Source organism: Phyllopteryx taeniolatus, chromosome 11 (assembly GCF_024500385.1).
Source record: "Phyllopteryx taeniolatus isolate TA_2022b chromosome 11, UOR_Ptae_1.2, whole genome shotgun sequence".
In the NCBI taxonomy this organism is placed as follows: Eukaryota; Metazoa; Chordata; class Actinopteri; order Syngnathiformes; family Syngnathidae; genus Phyllopteryx; species Phyllopteryx taeniolatus.
The window spans coordinates 12,257,563-12,283,600 of record NC_084512.1 but is presented as its reverse complement, the minus strand read 5'-3'; the positions used below and the strand labels follow the sequence as shown (position 1 = coordinate 12,283,600).

The 26,038-nt window shown below is 41.9% G+C and overlaps 5 protein-coding genes across 8 annotated transcripts; 1 reads left to right on the top strand and 4 right to left on the bottom strand.

Moving 5' to 3' along the window:
- Window positions 1–870: 870 nt before the first annotated feature.
- On the bottom strand, window positions 871–5,144 carry polr3glb (RNA polymerase III subunit GL b). Of its 2 annotated transcripts, XM_061789464.1 has the most exons (8): window positions 4,993–5,143; window positions 4,100–4,223; window positions 3,884–4,022; window positions 3,736–3,807; window positions 2,732–2,788; window positions 1,345–1,439; window positions 1,145–1,261; window positions 871–1,074 (listed from the first exon to the last, which is right to left on the bottom strand). In XM_061789464.1, the coding sequence occupies exons 2-8, from the start codon at window positions 4,205–4,207 to the stop codon at window positions 988–990; spliced, it is 675 nt and encodes a 224-aa protein (XP_061645448.1). In that variant the 5' UTR covers window positions 4,208–4,223; window positions 4,993–5,143; the 3' UTR covers window positions 871–987. The 2 variants fall into 2 exon arrangements, with proteins under 2 accessions (XP_061645448.1, XP_061645449.1); XM_061789465.1 differs by lacking the exon at window positions 2,732–2,788 and having other exon boundaries at window positions 4,993–5,144.
- Window positions 5,145–5,267: 123 nt separating this feature from the next.
- LOC133485913 (glycine N-acyltransferase-like) lies at window positions 5,268–9,069 on the bottom strand. Its single transcript, XM_061790302.1, is given in 4 exon segments — window positions 5,268–5,733; window positions 6,229–6,238; window positions 6,315–6,509; window positions 6,617–9,069. Coding segments are annotated over 4 exon segments (678 nt in total). The 5' UTR covers window positions 6,692–9,069; the 3' UTR covers window positions 5,268–5,335.
- Window positions 9,070–9,186: 117 nt separating this feature from the next.
- On the bottom strand, window positions 9,187–11,428 carry cst3 (cystatin C (amyloid angiopathy and cerebral hemorrhage)). The gene is made up of 3 exons (XM_061789466.1): window positions 11,141–11,428; window positions 10,909–11,019; window positions 9,187–9,572 (listed from the first exon to the last, which is right to left on the bottom strand). Exons 1-3 carry the CDS (start codon window positions 11,339–11,341, stop codon window positions 9,498–9,500), a joined length of 387 nt encoding a protein of 128 aa, XP_061645450.1. The 5' UTR covers window positions 11,342–11,428; the 3' UTR covers window positions 9,187–9,497.
- Window positions 11,429–11,501: 73 nt separating this feature from the next.
- ephx5 (epoxide hydrolase 5) lies at window positions 11,502–18,228 on the top strand. 2 transcript variants are annotated; one of them, XM_061789458.1, is made up of 9 exons: window positions 11,508–11,745; window positions 11,826–12,039; window positions 12,136–12,316; window positions 12,842–13,048; window positions 14,923–15,052; window positions 15,311–15,522; window positions 15,796–15,904; window positions 15,985–16,110; window positions 16,185–18,228. In XM_061789458.1, exons 1-9 carry the CDS (start codon window positions 11,723–11,725, stop codon window positions 16,381–16,383), a joined length of 1,401 nt encoding a protein of 466 aa, XP_061645442.1. In that variant the 5' UTR covers window positions 11,508–11,722; the 3' UTR covers window positions 16,384–18,228. The 2 variants fall into 2 exon arrangements, with proteins under 2 accessions (XP_061645443.1, XP_061645442.1); XM_061789459.1 differs by lacking the exon at window positions 12,842–13,048 and having other exon boundaries at window positions 11,502–11,745.
- Window positions 18,229–18,422: 194 nt separating this feature from the next.
- On the bottom strand, window positions 18,423–21,776 carry mad2l1bp (MAD2L1 binding protein). 2 transcript variants are annotated; one of them, XM_061789462.1, is made up of 4 exons: window positions 21,387–21,776; window positions 19,971–20,227; window positions 19,505–19,858; window positions 18,423–19,428 (listed from the first exon to the last, which is right to left on the bottom strand). In XM_061789462.1, the coding sequence occupies exons 1-4, from the start codon at window positions 21,634–21,636 to the stop codon at window positions 19,294–19,296; spliced, it is 996 nt and encodes a 331-aa protein (XP_061645446.1). In that variant the 5' UTR covers window positions 21,637–21,776; the 3' UTR covers window positions 18,423–19,293. The 2 variants fall into 2 exon arrangements, with proteins under 2 accessions (XP_061645446.1, XP_061645445.1); XM_061789461.1 differs by having other exon boundaries at window positions 18,423–19,858.
- Between the last annotated feature and the right edge of the window lie 4,262 nt (window positions 21,777–26,038).

The following is a 26,038-nucleotide window of genomic DNA, read 5'->3' as shown; positions in this document are numbered from 1 at the left end:
GAACTGTGAGGCAGACGCTCTAACCAGTCATCCACCGTGCCGCCTATTCTCTTTGTCATTATGAAAAATGGCTTTCCATCAGTGCAAATGCATTTTATGGGAGGACCAAGCTGCTGCCTTTCTGGTGAGCCTGCTGGCTACCTTGTCTATTTTGGCTCTTGTCATCTTTCACGCTGTTTTGGATAAACTTTTACTCATTCATTCTCCCGCGTTCCCCGTCCACATTAGCAATGGCTCCTTTCCGGGTTCGGCTGTGGCGCTGCCATGTATATCCGTGCAGCTTTTTGGGCTAGGATAATAGACGCCTTCTTCCGCGGAGATCTCGGTGGGGGACTATAGCTACAACAAGGTTACAACTGCATTCGGCGGCCTTACGGCGCCTCTGATTCTGGTGGAACTTGAGCTACTTTTATGTCTCACAAAAATGAATCTCACTCGTGGATGAGCAGCTCACGCAGGCATGCCACACTCGCTTTTCAAATTATCTCTTAATAAATAATATGTTTTTTTCAGCACAGTTACATTACATTTTATTGACGAAAAGCCCTAGACAGGCTTACACATACTCACTCACACGTAAAAAAATTAAATAAAAATTAAAGGGGCACCTTGGGCATCCCTGGGTCCGCTGTAAATACATTTTCCCCACTTAAATGAATGGAAATGCCATCAATCTGTTCCAGTCACATCTACTGGAGTGTATGTCTGACTTTAAGGGGCGTGGTCTAGTGAGTAACATCAGGAGTTGGAGTTCAGTCAGCCGGTTCGTCTGTGTGTTAGCGTGTGTGCATGAGTTGTGGCCTACAGCAGCTCAATGCAAGTACTGTCATTTTGTTGTAAGTCAAGGTAACACAGTAAAAAAAAAAACTGTTTCGTGTTAGACACTTTACTATCAGTGAACATTTTACATGAACGCTTGACAAGGAATAAAACCTTTTTTTAAAATGGTGGTCGCCTGTGGGCCGCCATGGAAAGGTCCCAAAGGTTTCAGTAAACGGCTTCGTCCATGTTGTCGTCGCTTTCTGCGCCAAAGTCTTCGCCGTTGTCGAAGTAGGACATGATGTAATCGGTCTCCTGCAACAAACGCACGGTGACCTTTCAAAATAAAAGCTGTTGGTGTTCTTACGTTCGTGCGTGCGCTCACCTCCTCCAGCTCTTCCTCGTCGTACTCCTCGTCCACCTCCTGCTGCTCCTCGTCCTTCTTTTTCGCCTGCTCCTCGTCTTCGTCCTCGGAGCTCCGCTGCTCCTCACCCGCCAGCGTCTCCATGACAACCACACCCATTTAATATTTAGTTAACGGCGGAAGTGAAGGTGTTTGGTGATGTGCGCAAGTTCAAGTCTCACCTCCAGTTTGAGGAGTACTTCCTTTTTCTCTTTCACTGTTTTTTTCTGCTCATCAGCCTGACCTCTCTTTGACCCCACCACCATCGTGGACGCACCTGAGACCAACATTAATACAACATTTACAATGGATTTTACTTTTTTTTTTTTTAATCTGTGGTGTACTGCTGTAACACCTGAATTTCACCTCTGGGATCATTAACTCATACACAACTGAAAGAAAAGAGGAGACTTTCTTCTTTCACGAGAAAAAAAAGCTAATGAGGAGTAGAATATGGGTTGGTTGCACTAAAAACAGAAGCGAAGAAACCAAGCTTTTTGTGAAGAGGGGAATAAGGAGAGACCGCAAATAGCGAAAATCCACGCATAATTGATGTCCATTATAATTACATTAAAAAAAAACAACAACAACAGCTAAAGTCAGGGTGTATATCCGCACTCGCTATTCGGGATGACGTAAACGAGCAAATAACGAATCAATTCGATTTGTTATTCTTTATACTATTACCAAAATATAGTCCAACAGATGAAAAGTTCAGTTTGATTATTTGAAAACTATCTATTGAACTGGTAGGAGTATGCTGGAACATTTTCACTTATGACTGATGAATTTATTTTTTTTTTTTTTTTTTATTTTAGCTTAAAATGACTTACTTTCACGACGATTCCTCACCATAGCAAGGCCACCAAACTGCTGCTTATCCACTTTCTCCCTTTCGCTCTATTAAATCTATTAAATCCCCCCCCTCAAAATGGCGGCGGAAGTAAACAGAAGGATTGCAGCGCTGGTCAGAATAAAAAAATTCTGATTTGGCATTTGGTTTTCGTTCTCTAGAATTGACTCGACTTACAAACAACTCGTTGGTAGCTCTAGTAAAAAAAAAATCTAAAAAAAAATTCATGTTTTCTCGCCCACCTGGTCGGTATCTATATATAGATATATATAATATATATATATATATATATATATATATATATATATATATATATATATATATATATATATGACTAACTTTTTTTTTATATATACTGAACACCCAAGATTCTTGAATAAGCGTGGATAAACCACCAATAAGCATTATTGGCGTTGGCTCCCCTAAAAAAGGAAAACGAAAAAAAATAATTGAAAAAAATAATCCGGGAGTAGATGAATCCGGGTGGCACGGTGGACGACTGGTTAGAGCGTCAGCCTCACAGTTCTGAGGACCCGGGTTCTATTTCACAGACGCTGGGCGAGACCCTCTTCCACCCTTACCCGTTGAAAAACATACTTCGATTCCAGTTGACCAATAGAAACATCCAGGCCAGTCAATGATAAAAGATTATCTTAGTTTACTTAGAACATTCTCCATCGACTCACAATAAGTGTTCATGTTTGTGCACGTCTGACCTTTTTTTAGAGTTCTTCTGACACACAGTCGTATTTCTTTTGGGAATCGCTTCCAGTCTGGACAAGAAAACAAAACAACAATAATATTAAAAATTATAATTGTGAAGGTAATGGTACACTCGCCTGACTTTGGTGCGGGCAGCGTGGGTTCAGTTCCCATCAGTGACAGTGTGAATGTAAGTGCAAATGGTTGTCCGTGTCTATATGTACCCTGCGACTGACTGGCGACCAGTTCAGGGTGTAGTCCGCCTTTCGCCCGAAATCAGCTGGGATAGGCTCCAGCACCCCGCGACCCTAACCAGGATAAGTGGTGTTGTGAATGGATGGATGGATAATTGTGAAGACAAATCTGAGAAATGTGTGGATCTGGCTGAAGAGGGCAGCGCTGAGCTGTGGAATGTAAACTCACACCTGCGTTTTCAGGTGAACAAAGAAAAAAAAAGATTTTTAAGGCCACCCACATTGGAGGAGTTCAATAAACAAGCCGAGAAACATGAAGGTACGGACGCGGCCGCACACGCACGTACACGCACACACATAAGCTAGACTGTTGGAAAAGAAATCACTGCTTCAGTGTTCTACATCATCATCATCGTCATTATCATCCATGTCATTTCTACGTTTTTTGTTGTGCTAATTTGTGAACGGTGAAATCGTTTGTTCAGAACATGAGCTTGCTAACTTGAATCCTTTAATTTGAATCAAGAATTAAAGAATCACACTCAACTTCAAAGATGTTCCAATTCTTTTGATGAATAGCACATACAATTAGTGTACTCATTTCTTTTTCCTCAGTTTTTAATTTGTGTTGAACTTTATCAACCTGATTTGAACACAAAAGCTGAAACAGTTGAAATGAAAAAAAAAAAGTCAAAGAATGTGACTTGTCCATTGCATCCTCTATTGCTCGTTGGAACATTTTTAGATCCGGAATGCAAACAAATTAACAGGAAAAACAATGTGTGCCGCATATGAAGAGACGTTGGAATCCGTAAAGGATATACCTGGGATCCAGTCGGTCAGAGCGTCCATCTGCTCACTGCTGTTGTGATATTTGTCCGAATATCTTTCCACATCTGAATATAAGATCAAAATAAGAAGTTGTTCTTACATTTATCTGGATATGGGATGTTGAAGTGCATGGTCGCTGACCTGCGTTTGACCTTTGAGCAGTGTGCGGCTGGATGAAACCCGGTCTCGTCTTCATGGCGCCTCGGAACTCCTGCTTGAGCGCCAAAAGGTACTCGGCCTCCTCGCTGCATACCAGGGGGAGGGGATTGTGCTCCATCGCCTGCGCCGCACAGAAAAAGGTGAAAGGTCAACTGGAGCGCTGGCTCCCGAGACTTTACGGGACGGCCGCTCGCTCACAGGAAACAGCGGGCTGGGCAGCTGGACAGACGGCGGGAGAGTTTCGCTTCTGTTGACGACCGCCGTACAGGACGGTGCGCCCCGCCGGCCACGCCCACGACCTGACATCTCCCTTACGACCTGTCTGCAACAACAACAGGAAGAGGATGAGTTCACTTCACTGGGAGGCATCACTGTGGCAACACAAGAAAGTCAAAGCTTCAGCAACAGATAATAAAAATAGCTAATAAATCATCATTTTATTAAAATTATTAAATATAATTTAAACTTGAGCTGTGTAAACTTTTGTGCTGATTTAATTTTTAAAAAGAATAAATGGATTAGACCATTTGTAGATGAAGTATAATGGAATAAGTTAAATAATGCTTTTGCATTTTTGTGTATAATCAATTTTATATAGTTAGTTAACCAACAATATTTACAACAGAACAGAAACAATATTTATATACTTGTTGATTTTATTAACATTGTATTACATCAATTAACCAATTAATTAATTACATACAGTAATACAAAACACATTTAATACATAGATAGTCTTTTTAATTAAGCAATTTTAGGCACAACAAATATTCCACCAGGGCCAGCTCCCGAAAACTATACTGGCACAATATAAACATAGATTTATTAACTATAATACTTATATGTAACATTAGTTGGATTATCAGTACCGATAGGTCCTATTGTTTATAACTATCACGTTAAGTACATAATGAGGAGACAGTAGTACTAGTTACTATTATTGTCCATGATGTTACGTATATTATTGAAGCAGATACACGAAAGAGTATAATATATCGTTGTAATTATATAGTAATAACGTCAGCGTGCAGTCGTAATCTTTGAAGCAGAATTCTCACTTTCATCACATTAAGATTTGTCAAAAGTCTTACTTTGAGTGCGCATGGTGTGACAAAGTGGAAACATTTAACTGTTTTCCTCCTCTTTGCGCGCCGCCATCTTCTCGTTGTTGATGCTTCCAGTTGTGTTCAGCCAATCAGCCCTCTGCTCCTCGGCCAATCAGACGTCAGCCATCGGGCCATCAGCTCAGAGGCCAGCGGCGCCATCTGCCGGCCCACCAAAGCACTGTAGCTGTGACTTGAAAAAACAAATAGCAACTTCTACTCACCAATTAATCCAATTATTACAAAGCACTGTTATTATGCAAGGCAAATGATTTACTCAGATGTGTTATAAGTTTTGTTTATCTGATAACCTGTAAGCTGCTACTCCAAATCAGGTGTTGAATGGAACCCATGTCTCTCTGTAAGAGGGATCCTCAATAAAGCCAAGGCTTTTAACCAGCTTATATGGGACCATGTTGTCTTCTTCTACGTACCAGAACACCGGGTAGCCCTCAGCGAGGAGTCTCTGGGCCATGGTGTAGAGCAGGACTGTGGCATAACCTTTCTGTTTGTGCTCAGACAGAGTATATAACATGCCCATTGCCAGGTCGTCATGTAAAAGCAGCCATGATAAAGGCTGACCCTGACCATCAGTGATGCAGTATGAAAGGAAGTGGCTGATCTGTCTTACAACTTACTTGAAGCCTGTTTCAACCCATCCAAACTTCCAGGTTTGATTCACCAGGTGAGCGTGGGAAAGATTGAGAGGAAATCTTTGATTTAAGCTCACTGTAAAAAGAAAAAAACTTTAAAGAGTGAATGCACCGACTGTAAACATTAAAATGGTGCACACATGCAGGGCGTAAAGTAAAAATATTGTATAGCCGACCCTTTTGTTTTGATATTTTGTTTTACTGCTTTTCTACACAGATTCATATGAAGGAGTATTATGCCCACACCGAGAAAAAAAAGTGAAATTACAAGGATAAAAGTAACAATTCTTCAAGTATAAAGTGGCAATTGTAATGAAAAAGAAGTGACTTGTGTCTTGTCAAATTTCCCATGACAACCTAAATGCAACAGTCTAAGTCTTCTTCTATATTAACATCTTAATTAAACATTTCTTACAAACACTTCTGGTAGATGATTAAACAAACTCAATGAGTGTTGCTGTCCTAATTCCTCAATACAGGTACATTATATTATGTTTGTAACATTACAACTCTCTTTACATAGTATTGCAATTTCTTCCTTTTCTGTGTGGCCGAAAATCTGTAGGTTAACCTGAAGACGGCTGTGCGCAAGAGAAGCACTTGCTTGCATTCGGGCATATTTTGCACTATTTTATTTTATTTCATATTTTGCCCTATTTTTCTTTGTTCTGTGAAATGAAAAAAAATGTTAAGAAGGACTGAATAAAAAAAAGCTACCAAAATTTGAATGGCATACAAACTCCCTTGTGGGTCAGGGTGACAAATGATGACCTTAAAATCAGGCCATGTATCAACAACAAGCTGTATGCTACTTGGTTTGTTTCTGTTATAAGCATATAAGTATCCATAGACCTACAAAGAAGGTAAAGGAGCAGCACTGGTTTACAAACAAAACAATTTCTGATTTCATTGAAAGATTAAAATGTTTCATGACAATGTTAAAATGTTTGCAGGTCTACCTGAAAACTCTTGGGTAAGTGTTTCAGCAGAAGAGTCTCAGCAGTCATTTGTTCATCGTTTTGGAGGACCTTCATTTTTAGTTGCTTGATTCCAATGTTGTGTGTTCAGCAAGGTTTACTGCTCTTCCTTCCCCCGTAAAATTAGTTTTTAAAAAAAGTTGATATTTTATCAAAACTTAACAGATGATCATTGCTACTCATTTATCTTCTGTGCCATCCAGAAGTTGTGTTTAGCAAATAAAATATCACCTTTCAATTGTTAAATTTGTAAGAAGCGAGACACGGCAAGAGAATACATTACTCCACTAATGAATTGGATGAGTATGGTTGTGTATATCCTAATTATTACTCAACTCCCGGGGAAATCACAAACATGCACCTTTAAGCAAGCTGTTGTGAGAACTTTAAACAAAATAGCTACACAAAAAGAAATACAGAAATAAAGCCAATTTTGCCAATTTTAAACATGAACTGATCTTTAAAACGTGCGTGACTCCACACATGATAAGTAACAAGGTGCCATGTGTTGCCTTCTGCTCTTCGCGTATGTGGTGTACTCGAAATGGGCAAAAGGACACCACGCACACAACAATTTCTCCACCATTAATTCTGAGTTTTCTTAGGTGATTTAAAAAAAATACAGACTCATAGAAAATTCAAAAACTCACAATGTTGTATGCAAAACCCACAAACAACTTCCATGTACAGTATACACTAATGTACAACTTTCAAAATACTGTACTGTCATGTGTGGGACTTCACACAATAAAATACCATTTCCAAAATAAAACCTACACAGTGGAACAGGATTGACATTAGGTGTTCATCCTGCCCATAACTTTTGCATTAAAAAACAAAAACAAACGAAACAAGATTTGTACCTGATTCAACATTCTCCCCACGTCAAATTTAAATGTAAAAGTGGATTCCTGTTAATAAGAATTGTACATTTTTTCAATGATAAGGTGCTGGAAATATTTTAAAATGACCCTTATGCAGTAAGGCCTAGATTTCACCTTAAAATGTAGGAACCATGTACACACACACACAAAGTTTACATATTCACACTGCATACACATAAATACTGTACAGTGTACACTTTTGTTCACTTACATGCACTAGTGCTCACACAGGATAGTGAGAAATATAATGTAAAACATATCTGCAAGGCTCCAGTAGCGTTTCCAAACTCTGCAGTTTTTTTTTTGTTTTTTTTTTTTTAAACATGCGCAGGGTTAAATTCCATCTGGTAGGAATGTGTTGCATAAGCGACTCCTTCTTTTGTCCATGTTCGAGATGTTGCTCTAATTCTGCAACACGTGCTGGACTGTGTTTAAAGCGCCCAAACTTTTGTGCACTTGGCCGGGACTTTCAAACGCACCGTTATATGCAGTAATACTGTGACAGAACGCTGTGGACTGTGACGTCCAAAAGGCAATATCTCGCAGCGGCTATTACTTACTGTATGTTCTTGCATTGTCTGTGCTAGAGTGTGGTGACTTTATGTGACACATTCATGGGGAAGTTGAATAGTGTCCCTTGCGCGTTTCAGCATAATGTCTCTCTTGTGTTTTCATTACAGCCAGTGCATGTGAATGCAGTCATCCGCAGTAGTGAGAGCACGTTGTAAAGATGTCTCTTTTGCAGTCCTCTCTTTTTCATACAACTCATGCATTCTTGTGATAGTGCATCTTTAGGGAATGTCATACCCGCCGTCGATTCTAAGAACGTTTCTCAGGCCGACAAAAGGACCATGTCAAAGTTGCATACCCATCTCCATGTTTGTCATGAGCACTGCCCTGTAGTTCCTTTATTGGAGCTTGGGTTGCGCCCCTCCCCCATTCCCAGTAATCAGCACCATCACCTGCCCGATCCAGTACTCCTTTGCCAGAGTATTCACATTCACCCATGTGCTCCCCTTGCTGGGCTCTTCAACCACGCCACTTGATTATGCCTCAAAGGTCCAACTCCAAATTCCTTTCCTTTAAACCATTCTCCACAAACTTCTTCAGCCTCCGCTTGCTTCTGGGTCCAGTTAAAACTGATACCATTGTATCATGACAGTTTGTTTATCCGCCACTACTTCTGCTTTTCCACTTCCAGAGACCGCCGCAGCCGGAAGCAACTGACTTACCATAATAAAAGAAAAAATACTAAATTAACGCGCAATAAAATTATTCTGGGCGTTAATAAATTTACAAGTTAACGAGATAACGCACTAACATATCCAGCCATAATTTTAACACTATCAGGTCTTAAAATATGAAAATGGGTAGTAGCTGTCGAGCATTCATTCAAAATTAAGAAAAGTTGTGAAAATGTAATCAAATGTAACATATTACTTTGCAGAAGTAATTGTAATAACAACTACAGTATTATATTTTTCAGTACGGTAACTTTGAACAGTAAACAACTATGTTTCCAAAGTAATCTTCCCAACACTGGTCAGAAGTCTGGATGGGAGGACTGTATGTACATAGACGAAAAGTGCACAAGGCCAGGCGTGTAAAAAAAGACAGGACAAAAACAGGAGAATATCACCGTATTTGACTAATTCACACAGGAATACGTTTGTTAAAAGTTAAGTACTTTAATTTCATGTTGAAACACATAAAAGACTAATTAGCAACAGAGTTCACATCTACTTGTAGTTAGCTTGTTTCACTAAAAAGATTAAAAAAAGAAATAAGAAAAAGAAAGAATACAACCCTACATACAATTGTGAATCTATTCTGAAATGTGAAAAACTACTGCAACAGTAGTTATTTCTTGCCCTGTATACAGTTCAATACAGAAGTGGCCCAATAACAGGGAACAATAATGATGTGTTTGAAGGTAATACTGTAGGCTATACTGATGTTTTTACTACATGGCTCATTTTCTAACACTTCTGCTCCAGCAGCTGGAGGTCGGTCAGCCATGGGCGGCTCCACACTGTGAAGGTGCACTGGTAAGGCTGAGGACACAGAGTTCAGAATCCATATTAAACATATACACGTGACAGGATTAAAACTGCAAGAGGGAAAAGGGGGGAAAATGTACTGCATATGCCATAATACTGTCATTTCAAAATTTTAAGTAGGGTACACACAACTGATATTTTTTTTTTTTTTTTTTTTAAATCTGGGTGACGCCCCACACATAATGGAGGAAAAAAAATCTGCAAGTGTGTGCCAACCGTTCTTAAGAGTGTAGCACACTGGAGATGACCAACACAGCACACAAAACAATATGCCCATTGATGCGAGTCTTGCGCGGGCCACCCTGCAATTTTCGAGTTACAAGCAGTCGCTTCGTCGATTTTTTGTTTTGTGGTTTGGAGTGAATTTGAGACACACCACTGCTCTTGTGAACTGGGGGGGATGGAGGAATTTATGTACTGTAATGCCCTCGCTTGTGGGCAAGTACAGCCAAAGTTGCCGCTGAACTTTCAGCCATTCATGTAATGGGGCAAAAATTAAAACACATACAAAATGACAACACTCGCTAGGACTTGCTGTCTCAAGCCAAATGCTCACACTGAAATAAATTCAAGTTCCTGATGTCACTCACTGGGCCACGCCCTTTAAAGGCACACATTCAACATGTACAATAATCACATGTTGTAAAACCATCCCTTATTATGTTTTTCTTTATTCAAAACATGGAAAAAAAATGTTTTTGCTTGCTTTTCTTGGGCTAGAACATATTCATGGGATTTCAATTGATTTTAATGAGAAAAATGTCTTTGCCGTACGAGTAAATTGAGTTACAAACTTGGTCACGGATTGAATTAATCTCATAAACCACTGTAGTAGGAGTACGAGACTCTTAAAGTCTTCTCTTTTGTCATTTTTAATTGTGGTAAATGATTTATGACTATTTTTTGATTGTTGGTCCTGACTGTTTCCCCAGCAGATCAGGGAGTAAAACAAAATATTTAAAATTCACTCTTAATTTACCCCGCACCACAGGGTAATCTTTTCGAGAAATCAGACAATCTGGCCTTTGCTGACTTTGATCGGAAGGGGGATGCCCAATAATCAGTACGTGTACCCCGCTTTAGACAGCAGAAAGTAAATTCCTTTTTTTTTAAATAAATAAATGAATGAATGAATAAATCATACCGCATCAGTAACAGAATGTTGTACATTATTTAATTCATCATCTCGCATTTTTGCTGTTGTGTATTTTTCAAGATAGCAATGTATGTGGTTACTTGCAAGTACAAAACCGTTGGCAACAGTGCAATTCCAAAGGCAAAACAACAAGTAGACTGTTCTGAAATCAAAACTAATGACGAAGAACCATACCCGAGCCAAGACTGGGTCTTGAAGGATGTCGCAGTGTTCATCTGAACCGTCCTTCCTGCACGAAGTCTTCGCCATGTTCACAGTAATGACATATCGGGTGCCGGAGACCAACTAAAAGACACGAATACAAAACAACGTCATCATTTTAACGATTTACAGATATTTTCGCCAACGATCGTCTAAATTCAACTGGTATACGCTGATTTGTTGCCGTCGTCTGGGCGTCACTAACCTGCTTTTTAACCTTGACCACTTCTGTCTTTTGGCTGAGGAACATGTCGTTCGAGGCGCTGTTATGTTGGACAATGGCGAAGTTGAGGGCATTCTGCACGTCTTCGCTGTTGGGGTCCGCATCGCTTAATCCCCCGACGAGGCGACCGAGGACGACGGCGCAAACTACCCCAAGAAGAAGGAAGACCACCTTCAAAATCATTGCTGAGTATTTTTTCGGACTTTGGACTGAGACCACACCGTTGACGTTGACGGCGCCGCTTCTCCCCGTTTATATAAACAACAACCTCGCAACTGAGCCGCGCGACGTGATTGGCTCATTTTTGGGCCAATCAACGTTGAATGAACAGCTCCTTGGACTGACTGTTGGCCGGGTTTTTTTTTTGTCCCCGAGTAACCCGGTTCAAGTATTTACGTCTTCCTTCCTATTCGTTTCATTTCAGACTGCTGGCATTGCATTCGGTGGTACGATACCCAATTGCAATAGTTGACGTTTATTTACACGTTTACGGAAGTGTTGTGAATTTTGACTTTTTAAACATTGGTGAAATAATCACACGTGGGCGTTCACCTTACGAACACGATGCAAAGAGTACATTTTTTGAAGTAAGTAAACTTATACAGCAACTACGCGTCAGCTGATTCAGTGAAGAATACATTTAAAAAAGCTTTTCCACATGTTGCAGAGACTCCTTCCTGAGTTTGGATGCGTTCCACAAGCAGATTGTGATTGGGACAGCAGTTGCAGCAGGGGTTGTGCTCTACATTCAGCGCAGACGATGTCACAAAGTCCAAACTGTTCCTCTTGGGGAAGGATGGTGGGGAGCAGGCGAGAGGCAACAGTCAGAAGACGACAAGATTTATTATTTTGAGGTGCAGACCTCAGATGATGAAATCAAGGTGAATTGGATTGTCCATGTTATCATTTTTAAATGAGAAAACTCAACTCAACTGAGAAAAACATGTGCAATAATTTACCGCATGTCAATTCCTCAGGACCTTCATGAGCGGCTTGACAAAACCCGCTACACTCATCCTCTGGAAGATTGCGCCTTTCAGTATGGAATCAATTTAACTTATCTCAAGAGCGTCGCTTCCTACTGGAGACATGAGTTTGACTGGAAAAAACAAGTGGCCATGCTGAACAAGTATCCACACTTCAAAACTAAAATTGAAGGTATTTGTTGGATTTACCTCATGGTCAGGATTATTAGGGCCCTACACTGAAAAGAAAGCATAAATTTAGGAGAACAAAGTTGTAATATGAGAATGTCAAAATTCCCAACAAAATGTCAAAGCAACTGTAATTCTGATATTATTCTCATAATTCCTTTCCACACTGCTTGTCCTCTCTTCATATCCAAAGGTGTTTTAATGCTGCACTTGTTATACATTATGGTTGATTTTTTGTTGTTGTGGGAGTAATTTGTCTCATCTGGTCATTGTAAATGTTGAGATGACATGATGAGTGTGAAACTTAACACAGGCGTCACCCCTTATTTGTTCCTACCTGAGAAGCTGAAATATTAGCGCAGCAACTGTCAGTGACATTTAAATAGAACAGCAAAAACCGAGACCTTGACTTTCATGAACCTTTATCATTTTCAGTGTGGCTCTAGTAAACCTGTGACTTGACAATGCCGAACGATGTGCATATTTTTCCCTATAGTGCTGCTACTCAAACTTTTCTCCACTTCAATAGGAATAGATGTGCATTTTATACACGTGCGGCCAACTCAAACAAAACAGAAGGTTGTCCCACTTATGCTTGTTCACGGCTGGCCAGGCTCCTTCTTTGAATTCTACAAGATCTTGCCACTTCTCACAGAAACCAACATTGATATTGCCTTTGAGGTCATTTGCCCGTCTATACCTGGCTATGGTTTCTCTGAGGCCCCTCATCAACAAGGTATTTCTCTGTAGTACTTGTAGAAAAAAAAAAAAAAATAATATCACGCCAGCGCATGTTTTGCATACATGCAAATCAGTCGCCTATCTGCGAAATTCGCTGTTTTGAACTCAAAATAGGCCATTTACCCGAATCGTACAGATCCGCTGAGTTTTTCCTGGGGGACGGGGGTCGCCATCGCTGTCGTCATAGGTTGACGAGACCAGAAAAAGCACTTCCGCTGCTTCTGCTGTTAAGAAGTAACGGTATTTTAACTCCGTTACTATTATCTAAATAACGCTCGCTACTTTTATTTATCAATTATTGCTTATTTATCAACCATTTCGTGCTCGAGACTATGACTTCCGCATTGGGCGCTGTTTGCTCAACCCAATCTAAGCGCTAGTGACGTTTAAGTCTAGTTCACCAATCAAACGACAAAAAAGTCACATGACATCACAGGTCTTCTTCTATTGGGCTAAAACTAAATAAAACTACATAAGCCAGCCTGGCTGACTGTCCTGCTACTTGGCGGCCATGTTGCAAAGGTCGGCGTGACCATGAAGGCAACGGCGTGCTAATCCTCGTGTTTTCATTTAGGCCACATCCGGCCCGCCACATCAATTTATGTGGCCCGCGAAAGCAAATCAAGTGCGTCAACTTCATGTTTCTCGCTAAAATAACAACATTGCAAATCGCCTTCCCTTTTATATAACGTTGATTGTAAACATTTTTGTTACCAATCCCCATTTCAAAACAAACTGCATTAACTGTAATAACATAAGGCAATTGTACATTTACTGTATATGTGTTCGTGCTCATGACGGCCCTCCGAGGGAAACCATAACTACGATGTGGGCCGCAGCAAAAATTAGTTTGACACGCCTGATTTAGACGAACAAAAACAGCAGCTTTCATGTATTGTAGTATTTGTCTGGCACTGTCTGCCCAAACGTGGATATTTCAGCTCACTTATAACTTGAGAAAACACCTTCCAGTAAATTGATGCTTTTTTTTAACTTTTGGTTGTGCATACACACACACACGCACACACAGCAATATCAGAATTTGCACATTCAGATTTTATTTTATTTTTATTTCATTGATGTTCATGCTGTGGTTAAAAAAATCTGAAGTTACTCACTATTTATTTGTGTACTTTTTACTTAAGTAATATTTTGGAGGACTACTTTTTACTTTTACTTGAGTCACATTGTTGTCAAGTAACAGTATTCTTACTTGAGTACAATATTTGGCTACTCTACCCACCTCTGGAGCGGACATCCTCTATTGGTACTCTTACGTTTAAGCAACGTTTTTGCTCATCAGATCAGCCCGTGTCGTATTTGTTGCACTGGTCTTTTGTATTTGTGCGTTGAGGTGGTGCAGGTCGTGGCCCTGGTTGTGGTCCCAGCGGAGCTGCGAAGCACACGTAACATCGGCGACAAGAGCTGATCCGCTAATACATCTTGTATTAATTAGGAAACATGCCAACAATGATCTAATTAATTTACAGATGTTAATGTTAAATGTATTAAGCAACGGAGCGATGTTAGGGATTATGTCACACCTCAGAATGAACTAAATTCAAATTCATAAATGGCCAGTAAAAAAGAAAAATATTGTACTTAATATTTTCCTGGAGGATGCATTTGGGATTAGCCTTTTAAATTGGTAATAGTGAAAATGAAGTGAAAGACAATGATTTTTAGTCAATTCTTTTCCAGAATGAGAGTGCTTAAAGAAGATGCTAGTGGCACAGCTTGAAGCTGGCATCAGGTGCAGGGGCACCCCCTGAGCCCCTACAATGTTTTTTTTGGTCACCCTTTTCATGCCTTTGGTGTTTGCATGTCTGGTTGTGGGTATTGAATTTTTTACTGTGCCCTTTTATGTAGGTTTTGACAGTCTCGCTGCTGCCAGAATTTTCCTGAAGCTGATGGAGCGTTTAGGGTTCTTGCAGTTCTATCTGCAGGGAGGAGACTGGGGCTCCCTCATCACCACCAACATGGCACAAATGAAACCTCAGTAAGACAGTCTGCAAAACAAGCTTCAATAGTTGACAATTTGGTGTCACTGCATTGGAATTGTCTCAACACTTATCCATTCCCATGTCACCAATATGGAGCCACGATGTGGAACAGTGCTTGCAGTGTGCAAAAACACTAATGCTGCAAATTCCTCAGTAGGGCACAGCACTTGCGGTGTCAGCTAATTGACACTCATTTGAATGACAATGTGTTTTTTTCCCCCCCTAAACAATCTTTTTCAAACTCTTTCATGTAGGTGTGTGAAAGGTCTCCACTTAAACATGTTTATGATGAGAAGAGGGTTTAAAGTGTTGCTGTCCCTCCTGGTTGGCCCTTATCTTCCCTTCTTGGTGGGGCTGAGCCGGGAAGATGTCCGCCGCTTGTTCCCTTTCTTTGAAAAGAATGTGTGGACCATCTTGAGGGAATCGGGCTATTTGCACATTCAGGCAACCAAACCTGACACCATGGGTATGAACACGAACACACTCAAACACACTGTACAATAGTGGTGGGCGGATTGATGCAAATATCAATAATACAGAGATAGCGATGCTGGTATTGATCGATTTGAGTGTCAGGGGATTGATACTTGAGTTGGTTACTCTCCAGTATGCACTGCTGCAGTTCTGTCAAAGAGGTAACTTAGCTGACTGCATCTGTGTGTCGCTTTAAAGGTTTCACTGTTTTTCGGTCTTCAAAAGCATGTGATAGGCATGGTAAACTTTGCCATTGGTTTAACAGGCTGTGGAGTGAATGACTCTCCTGTAGGCTTGGCTGCCTGCATTCTGGAGAAGTTCTCCACCTGGACTAACCTGGAGAACATATATTTGGTGGACGGTGGGCTGGAAAGGTCTCAGAGCACATTTGATCTTTTTCCATCTATCAGCAGTGTTTATGGGATGGCTCATAGCTGTTGTTGTTTTTTTATAGGAAATTTAGCCTGGATGATCTCTTAACGAATATCATGATCTACTGGACCACAGGCTCCATTGTCTCCTCCATGCGCTTCTACAAAGAGAACCTTAAGGGTAATCTAGACAACAGGGTTGATTCAAGGTATGTGGATTCATAACCATAGTTGAGGCCTTGTGTCTTTGGAGTCACACGATGACTATCATCTTTTGTTATAGGACAAGGATATTTGTGCCCACTGGACTGGCTGCCTTCCCTGGAGAGCTGATGCACTGCCCCAAATCGTGGGCCCAAATTAGGTTTCATAACATTGTCTCCTACACATTCATGCCTCGAGGTGGTCACTTTGCTGCCTTTGAGGAGCCTCAGCTGCTTGCCAGTGATCTAATCCAGTTTGTTAGAAAGGTGGAGCTTTGAACACACAGACAGACACACACACACACACACATTAGTCAGCATACACATATTCCACAATATCTCAGAAGACAAAGATATATAAGTATATAATTATTATATAATTCTTGTCAAACAATTTTAGAAAATAGGTTGTAAACACAATAAACACTGTGATTTAAACTGCAGGTCCAAGTGCTCAATATCCGATTTCCGTCTTTTTAGATGTACATTTCAAGTGACACATACTATCTGATATGACTGTGTTTACATTCATAGAACTAATGAAACAACATGTATTTGCAGATGCCCAAATTATACATAATAGCTCCACATGCGTCAACACTGGGCAGCAACAACATGGCAGTAAACAATAGATAAATACTGGAATACAAATACAGTATTAAACGTTACATACCATTGAGTCGGTCTGGGCTGACTCTTCCCCACCCGTTGATTTAGATAAGGGTAACCTCCATATTACTTAATTGGCTGCCGTCTGCAATAATTAATTTCAATCATCGACACACCTCTAATGAACCACATTTAGACTATGCTGTATGTCAAGGGTCACCTACACAGTGCCCCCAGGAACCAGGGCGCGCCCACATGCGCATTTAAAAAAAAAAAAAAAAGGGCTCACCACCAGTGAAATTAAAGTCCCAAGTGCCAATATAATGATTGAATTATTGTGAGAAAGCAATATGATCAGTGTCTTCACATAGATGAATATAATTAGTTATTTATAACATAAAGGTAATTTCAGCTAATTTGTTATTTTAGAGGGATGTATCAAACTGGTAGCCCTTCACATTAACCAATACCAAAGAAGTACATCAGATCTCAGTTTGAAAAAGGAAAAATTGTGCCGTAGTTGTCCTGTTGGAACTTGGCCAATTTCCCATGACAAATACAATTGTTTATGAATGGTGTCTGCTTAAAAAAAATATCAAAATAAATACATAAGTGTTCCCATGTAACAAAGCTATCTCTCTAAATAAGATATCGCACATCATATGCTTGTATGCCATGAAATGTTATTACAATAATTCATAATCTTTTTTTTTTTTTTTATTCTAATTCTAAAAAACACATATTTCAAGTGACAGTAAAAGTTTTGGCCAACAGGAGGGTTTGTGTGCACATGAAGCCTCACGAAATCAACCTTTTTGTGAACCAATTGGATGGAAAGCTTCAATCCTCTTCTTATCTGACCATCACTACTTTATAGGTTCTACTGTATTTTGCAAAGACTATTAAAAAAAAAAACAAAAAAAAAACAAGCATACCTCTTGTGAATCAACTTAATTTTTATTAAGATTGTTGCAATATTTTGTAAAAATATCATGGCTTAAAGTGAGTTTTCTGGGGCGGGGGGAGTGTTCATGCTTTCCGGTTGAGGTAAATTGCAGATTTTAATTACAGTTGTTACTATTATTATAGGCGGCACAGTGGACGACTGGTTAGAGCGTCAGCCTCACAGTTCTGAGGACCTGGGTTCAATCCCCGCCTCCACCTGTGTGGAGTTTGCATGTTCTCCCCGTGCCTGCGGGGGTTTTCTCCGGGCACTCCGGTTTCCTCCCACATCCCAAAAACATGCATTAATTGGAGACTCTAAATTGCCCGTAGGTGTGAATGTGAGTGTGAATGGTTGTTTGTTTGTATGTGCCCTGCGATTGGCTGGCAACCAGTTCAGGGTGTACCCCGCCTCCTGCACGATGACAGCTGGGATAGGCTCCAGCACGCCCGCGACCCAAGTGAGGAGAAGCGGCTCAGAAAATGGATGGACTATTTTTATATTATTTGTCCAATGTTTTTGTGTTTTCCATTGCTCTAGCTCACTCTCAATATATTAAATGTTTAAATGTATTTTTGTTGTTTTATGTGTGTTTATAGACCTTTCAAACAATTTGAAAATGGAACAAAAACATGTCAAGGATGTATTTAAATAGGTGTATTTCTATGTCACGGATTTCACTTATTGCAGAGGTGGACTGGAATGTGACCCCCACGATGGAGTGGGGATTACTGCAAACAGATAATCAGTTTGAATGGAAAACCAATTTATTATCATCTACTTTATAAAAAAAAAAGTAAAAAAGTAGTCCTCCAAAAAATACTTGAGTAAGAGTAAAGTACACAGTGAAATAATTACTCAAGTACTGAGTAAATTGCACCAAAAAAATAAATAAAAAAACAAAAACATTTTCAATTCACTGCACGGTGTTTTCTCAAGTTATAAGTGAGCTGAAATATCCACGTTTGGGCAGACAGTTCCAGACAAATACTACAATACATGAAAGCTGTTGTTTTTGTTCGTCTAAATGTAAACAAGAGTAGCGCGCCGTTGCCGTCATGGTAACGACGACTTTCCCAAAATGGTGGCCATTCAGGCACGATGATCAGCCGAGCTGGCTTATCTAGTGTTAATACCGATACCCAGGAAGCCCAATAGAAGATGTTGTGTGAGGTCATGTGACTTTGTCTCGTTTGATTGGTGAAATAGACTTAAACGTCACTAGCTCTTAGGTTGGGGCAAACCACGCCAAATGCAGAAGTGGAAGTCATAGTCGCGCACACGAAATAGTTGATAAATAAGCAATAATTGATCAATAAAAGTAGCGAGCGACATTTAGATCATTGTAACGCGTAAAAGTAGTTACTTCTTAACAGCAGAAGCGGCGGAAGTGTTTTTTTCTGGTCTCTTCAACTGCTGTGACTTATCCAAAGCAGGTCCCGACCGCCTATGACGACAGCTATGGCGACCTCCCTCCCCAAGGAAAAACTCATCGGATCTATAAGATTCACGTAAATCGCCTATTTTGAGTTCAAAACGGCGAATTTCCCCGAAAGGCGACTGATTTGCATGTATGTTTAAGCCATGAAATAGAAAAATAAAAATGTAAAATATATATTCAAAACTCATTTGAACCATCATTTAAAAAAATTAGCATATAGACCACATTTGTAGTCAGTTACAAAAGCCTTTGATGGTCGTAGGTGCTTGAAACCACACATATTCCTGCCAGTCCAGTATGTCTGTGCTTGCATTCCTGCAACTGCATGGATCTGTACAAAGAGCAATCGTTTGTTTTTTGACAGAAGTTGGTACTTTAAATCGTAGTTTAGGGTGGAACCAACCTACCCCACAGTCCCTGTGGGCCAGTACCAAGACCGTGGTGGGCATTAAACGTCCCGGTCTGCTGTCAGACAAAAGGTCAGCTACAAAAAGAGTGCGGAAGAGTTGTCTTAAACACGACGACACCCGTAGACATTGATCACCACTTTCCAATACCAGCGCCTCCAGGTTGATCTCGTATATCTCTTTGGGGAGGACAAGTGAGCCACCCATGAGCAGCAGCACTCGTGGAACAGTGCTCAGGGAGAACAGGACCTCCAGCTGATGAAGCACCTCCTCCAGGTCCTGGAGCGTCTTCTCACACTTGCGCTCATTCACATCTGCCAAATTCACTTGCCTTCCACTAACAACATCTTTATCCTGAGAAGCAATAAAACACAAAAGAAGTATATCAAGACCAAATCAGAACAAAAATATACTGTTACTGTCTTTCTATGATGAGATTTTAGGTGCAATGGGATTAGACATTTACCGCTTTTGAGTCTTGCCGTTTTTTCTGGGAGTAGACTAGTTGGTCGTAGGTCATGGGCAGTTGTTGTCTCTGATACAAAATACATTTGAGGATTTCGCTGACAAAACGGCAGCAGCCTTCCTGAGTCACAGTTCCCCGGAAGACCACACTGACAATGCCTTCCTCCTTTGCTCTTCTCGCCATCTCTGTGTCACTCTCAGCTGTGTTAAATTGTTGTTTATCGGCTGTCATGTTGCAGTGTCGCGCGTGCATGTTTTCTGTCAACACAAGCAAAAAATGGATGAGCAACTGACCAATTTTCTGAATAAAAGCTTGTTAGATGGTGACTTAAATGAAGAATTTCTTTTGAGTAAACCATATTATCCTGTGTTGAGCAACACTAATTAGATGCGGTGTGTGGAGGATGTAAACAGCACTCACCTGTGAACAGTGGTTGGAAGTAAAGTACAAATATTTCTATAATTGTACTCTGTACTATTATGTGTTATTCTGATGGCTTGACTTTTACTAACTACATTTGAAAACGGATAGAACATTCTACTCCTTACTCTGTCAAAATCAGTTTGTTACTTTTTTTAACCACCGCGGGTGGCGACGCGTCAAAAATAAAGAGAGGTAACGTAAATTAAAGTTGATTAATAGAGCTATTGGGATTTTATAAGGCGGGGGGGAAAACAGGGACAGCACCAACACGACGGAATATGAACTGGGAAGCATTAACGGTGACAGCAACCGATTCACCTTTCGGCTTAGCTCTTTCTATACCACAACGGACCGATACAAAGTCCGCATCATTGCAGACTATGGACCAATCCGCCTGTTGATCTCCCGTTCCATTCTTCCCTCACTTCCCCACTCGTGAACACTCGATCACCACCTCGTGGTGAGTTGGCGCCTATCGTGGAGGAAATTAACCATCTATTCAAACAAAAAAAATACCAACAATGTGTATTTTTTAAATTGTTATCACTGGCTAATTTTGCATTTTTGTTACTCTGTTCACATCAGAAAAACTATGGGAAAACATTGTTTTGCTCAGCTCGCTCTTAACAACATGCGACATCTTCATGGAAGTACTTTGTAAGTTAATAAGAGTAAACAATTCATTATATAATTCATTTTTACTTTTGAGTCAGTACTTTTTTCCTTAAGTACAGGAGTTGAATAGCTATTTATAATTTTACGTTTTTTTTTTTTTTTTTTAAATAAAAGTTTAAGTGCTCCCAAAGTGCAGATAGTAATTACTGTCCAGGATTAATTTAAAATGAAACTACATTATCATAGTTTAAGTTGGGAGGGGGACTTAACGCCATACTGAAGTGAAGGTAGTTCGACGAATCGAGGCAACCGCCCTCAAAACTGAGGCAGTTGAAGTACAGTAAATGGAAGATTCCCCTCAACCAAAACTGCACTTACCAAGCGAGGAGCAGGAAGACACGGTGATATTTTCGTTCTTTTTGGCGATGTTAACCTGATCCTTGCTTGCTCCGAATTCATGTTCAGAACATTTGGATTCTTTTTCAGCCCCTGCCGTTTTACCAGCCAGACCAACAATTTCTCCCGTATATCCGTGTGAATTTGAACCGTCGGGAACATTCAGTAATGTTGGCGCTATCGTCACATCCGCTTCCTCAAGGTTTTGTGTGGATGTAGGTAGGTCCTTCATTATTCTGTTTCCTTGACGTTGAAACGTTTGCAATTTTCTTATTAGTTTTATTTGCCTTGGGTAAAGGCGAAAATTTGACCGTGGGTTTGAAAGTCGCCACCGTGTGACTGACTACCACTACCGCACGGCATCATGGGAAAGCGTGAGCCTAATGCTACATTCAAATACAGACGGAAACCTCGGATTTCCCTCAACAGTACGTCAATTTAGACTTCTTCTTCCCTAATTTATGAACATAAATTTTCACCCCTATACATACATAATCTGGAATAATGGGAACATTCTATTAAAACAATATTTATACTTTGATAATTGGGTAGAGAAACACATGATCTTGGTATCTAAATTTTTTAACAGCAATGGGACACTCACGTGTTACTCATAATTTTGAAACACCTCAATTTCCAATTACACCCAAACAGTATACTATACTTTTCAGTCTTCATTCATTCATCATTATGCTGTTTAAAAATGCAAGTTTGCCCTTACAAATTTCAGCCGCTCCTCACAATGCATTACAATCTGAAATATCCATCCATTGATTCATTTTCTTCCTCTTATCCAAGGTCGGATTACAGGGGCAGTAGCTTTAGCGGGGAAGCCCAGACTTCCCTCTCCCCAGCCACTTCATCCAGCTCTTCCGGGGGGATCCCGAGGTGTTCCCAGGCCAGCCGAAATACGTAGTCTCTCCAGCGTGTCCTGGGTCGTCCCCGGGGTCTCCTCCCGGAGGCATCCGAATCAGATGCCCCAACCACCTCATCTGGCTCCTCTCGATGTGGAGGAGCAGCGGCTCTCCTCTGAGATCCTCCCAGATGACCGAGCTTCTCACCCTATCTCTAAGGGAGAGCCCGGACACCCTGCGGAGGAAATTCATTTCGGCCGCTTGTATCTGTGATCTTGTTCTTTCGGTCATGACCCACAGCTCGTGACCATAGGTGTGGGTAGGAACGTAGATCGACAGGTAAATTGAGAACTTCGCCTTAGCTCCTTCTTTACCACAACGGATCGATACAAAGGGAGGCCACCTTTTCTGGCTCCTCTCAATGCAGAGGAGCAGCAGCTCTACTCTGAGCACCTCCCGGATGACCGAGCTTCTCACCCTATCTCTAAGGGAGAGCCTGGACACCCTGCGGAGGAAACTCATTTCAGCCGCTTGTATTCCGGAATCTTGTTCTTTCATTTCATTTCGTTTTGTTCTTTCACGACCCACAGTTTGTGACCATAAGTGAGGGTAGGAACGTAGATCGATTGGTAAATTGAGAGCTTCGCCTTTCGGCTTAGCTCCTTCTTCGCCACAACGGACTGATACAAAGTCCGGATCCCTGCAGACGCTGCACCGATCCATGTCGATCTCCTGTTCCATTCTTCCCTCACTCGTGAACAAGACCCCAAGATACTTGAACTCCTACACTTGGGGCAGGATCTTACCCCTGACCTGGAGAGGGCACTCTATCCTTTTCCGACTGAGGACCATGGTCTCAGATTTGGAGGTGCTGATTTTCATCCCAACTGCTTCACTCTCGGCTGAAAACCGCTCCAGGGAGAGTTGGAGATCACGGCTTGATGAAGCCAACAGAACCACATCATCTGCAAAAAGCAAAGATGCAATACTGAGGCCACCAAACCGTAACCCCTCTACGCCTCGGCTGCTCCTACAAATTCTGTCCATAAAAGTTATGAAAAGATTCGGTGACAAAGGGCAGCCTTGGCCTAGTCTAACCCTCACCGGAAACGAATCCAACTTACTGCCAACAATGCAGACCAAGCTCTGACACTGGTCGTACAGGGACCGAACAGCCCGTATCAGGGGGTTCGGTACCCCATACTCACGAGGCACCCCCCGCAGGAATCCCTTAGGGACACGGTCGGACGCCTTCTCCGAGTCCGCACAACACATGTAGACTGCTTGGGCGAACTCCCATACACCCTCGAGGACCCTGCCGAGGATGTAGAGCTGGTCCACTGCTCCACAGCCAGGGCAAAAACGACACTGCTCCTCTTGAATCTGAGATTAGACTTCCCGACGCACCCTCCTCTCCAGCACCCCTGAACAGACCTTACCAGGGAGGCTGAGGAGTGTGATCCCCCCTGTAGTTGGAACACACCCTCCGGTCCCCCTTCTTAAAAAGGGGTACCACCACCCCAGTCTGCCAATCCAGAGGCACTGTCCCTGATATCCACACAATGTTGCAGAGGCGTGTCAACCAGGACAGCCCCACAACATCCAGAGCTTTTAGAAACTCCGGGCGAATCTCATCCACCCCCGGGCCCTTGCCACCGAGGAGCTTTTTAACCACCTCGGTGACCTCAACCCCAGAGATAGGATAGCCTGCCTCAGAGAAACCAGACTCTGCTTCCTCATGGGAAGGAGTGTCGGTGGAATTGAGGAGGTTTTCGAAGTATTCTCCCCACCGACTCACAACGTCCCAAGTTGAGATCAGAGATCGCCCATCCCCACTATACACAGAGTTGATGGTGCACTGCATCCCCCTCCTGAGACGCTGGATGGTGGACCAGAATTTCCTCGAAGCCATCTGGATGTCATTCTCCATGCCTCAGCAACCACCAAAGCTGCATTCAGCTTGGCCAGACGGTATCCATCAGCTGGCTCAGAAGTTCCACAGGCCAAAAAGGCCCGATAGGACTCCTTCTTCAGCTGGACGGCATCCCTCACCGCTGGTGTCTACCAACGGCTTCGGGTGTTGTCGCCACGACAGGTACCGACTACCTTACGGCCACAGCTCCAGTCGGCCACCTCAGCAATGGAGGCGCGGAACATGGTCCACTAGGACTCAATGGCCCCCGCCTCCCCCGGGACATGGGTGAAGTCTGCCGGAGGTGGGAGTGGGACTCCTTCTGGCAGGGGATTCTGCCAGATGTTCCCAGCAGACCCTCACAATACAGGTCGGACCGGCATCTTCCCCCACCATAGGAGCCAACACACCACCAGGTGGTAATCAGTTGACAGCTCCGCCCCTCTCGTCACCTGAGTGTCTAACACATGCGGCCGCAAGTCCGATGACACAACCACAAAGTCGATCATTGAACTGCGACCTAGGGTTTCCTGGTGCCAAGTGTACGTATGGACACCCTTATGCAATTAGTATACCAACTCCTGCTCGGTGCCTCTCACCGTGGGAAACTCCAGAGTGGAAGAGAGCCCAACCCCTCTCAAGAGGACTGGTACCAGAGCCCAAGCTGTGTGTGGAGGCGAGCCCGAGTACATCGAGTCGGAACCTCTTGACCTCACACACCAGCTCGGGCTCCTTCCCTGAGTATATAACACACACACACACACACACACACACACACACACACATATAATAGGTACTGTCCATCAATCCATTTTCTGAGCCGCTTCTCCTCACTAGGGTCGCGGGCGTGCTGGAGCCTATCCCAGCTGTCATCGAGCAGGAGGCGGGGTACACCCTGAACTGGTTGCCAGCCAATCGCAGGGCACATAGAAACAAACAACCATTCGCACTCACAGTCATGCCTAGGGGCAATTTAGAGTCTCCAATTAATGCATGTTTTCGGGATGTGGGAGGAAACCGGAGTGCCCGGAGAAAACCCACGCAGGCACAGGGAGAACATGCAAACTCCACACAGGCGGGGACGGGGATTGAACCCCGCACCTCAGAACTGTGAGGCTGACGCTCTAACCAGTCGCCCACCGTGCCGCTTAATACTGTACTGTATGTACAGATATTTATTTTTTAATTTTAACCTGCAAATTTAGCTAACAAAGTGAGCAAAAATCAAATGGATAAATTGAATGGATATTTTACACTAATGGCGAGAACTGATGTTATTTGATGTTATAAGACAAAAATAAAAATAAAAATAATAAAATCATCCATCCATCCATTTTCTGAGCCGCTTCTCCTCACTAGGGTCGCGGGCGTGCTGGAGCCTATCCCAGCTGTCATCGAGCAGGAGGCGGGGTACACCCTGAACTGGTTGCCAGCCAATCGCAGGGCACATAGAAACAAACAACCATTCGCACTCACAGTCATGCCTAGGGGCAATTTAGAGTCTCCAATTAATGCATGTTTTCGGGATGTGGGAGGAAACCGGAGTGCCCGGAGAAAACCCACGCAGGCACAGGGAGAACATGCAAACTCCACACAGGCGGGGACGGGGATTGAACCCCGCACCTGTGAGGCTGACGCTCTAACCAGTCGCCCACCGTGCCGCTTAATACTGTACTGTATGTACAGATATTTATTTTTTAATTTTAACCTGCAAATTTAGCTAACAAAGTGAGCAAAAATCAAATGGATAAATTGAATGGATATTTTACACTAATGGCGAGAACTGATGTTATTTGATGTTATAAGACAAAAATAAAAATAAAAATAATAAAATCATAAATAACCAAATTAAAAACAATTCTAAATAA

Bases quoted from the DNA above. Each gene is read 5' to 3' on its own strand.
- ephx5 (XM_061789458.1), top strand. From the start codon at position 11,723: ATGCAAAGAGTACATTTTTTGAA. The intron at 12,040-12,135 runs GTGAATTGGATT...TCAATTCCTCAG, and splicing joins CCTCAGATGATGAAATCAAG to GACCTTCATGAGCGGCTTGA. The intron at 15,053-15,310 runs GTAAGACAGTCT...TCTTTCATGTAG, and splicing joins ATGGCACAAATGAAACCTCA to GTGTGTGAAAGGTCTCCACT.
- cst3 (XM_061789466.1), bottom strand. From the start codon at position 11,341: ATGATTTTGAAGGTGGTCTTCCTTCTTCTTGGGGTAGTTTGCGCCGTC. The intron at 11,020-11,140 runs GTTAGTGACGCC...CGTGTCTTTTAG, and splicing joins TGGTCAAGGTTAAAAAGCAG to TTGGTCTCCGGCACCCGATA. The intron at 9,573-10,908 runs GTATGGTTCTTC...CTGTGTCCTCAG, and splicing joins AAGACCCAGTCTTGGCTCGG to CCTTACCAGTGCACCTTCAC.
- polr3glb (XM_061789464.1), bottom strand. From the start codon at position 4,207: ATGTCAGGTCGTGGGCGTGGCCGGCGGGGCGCACCGTCCTGTACGGCG. The intron at 4,023-4,099 runs GTGAGCGAGCGG...TGTGCGGCGCAG, and splicing joins TGCCCAGCCCGCTGTTTCCT to GCGATGGAGCACAATCCCCT. The intron at 3,808-3,883 runs GTCAGCGACCAT...TCTTATATTCAG, and splicing joins TGCTCAAAGGTCAAACGCAG to ATGTGGAAAGATATTCGGAC.
- mad2l1bp (XM_061789461.1), bottom strand. From the start codon at position 21,636: ATGAAGGACCTACCTACATCCACACAAAACCTTGAGGAAGCGGATGTG. The intron at 20,228-21,386 runs GTAAGTGCAGTT...TTGTGTTGACAG, and splicing joins GTCTTCCTGCTCCTCGCTTG to AAAACATGCACGCGCGACAC. The intron at 19,859-19,970 runs GTAAATGTCTAA...ATTGCTTCTCAG, and splicing joins AACGGCAAGACTCAAAAGCG to GATAAAGATGTTGTTAGTGG.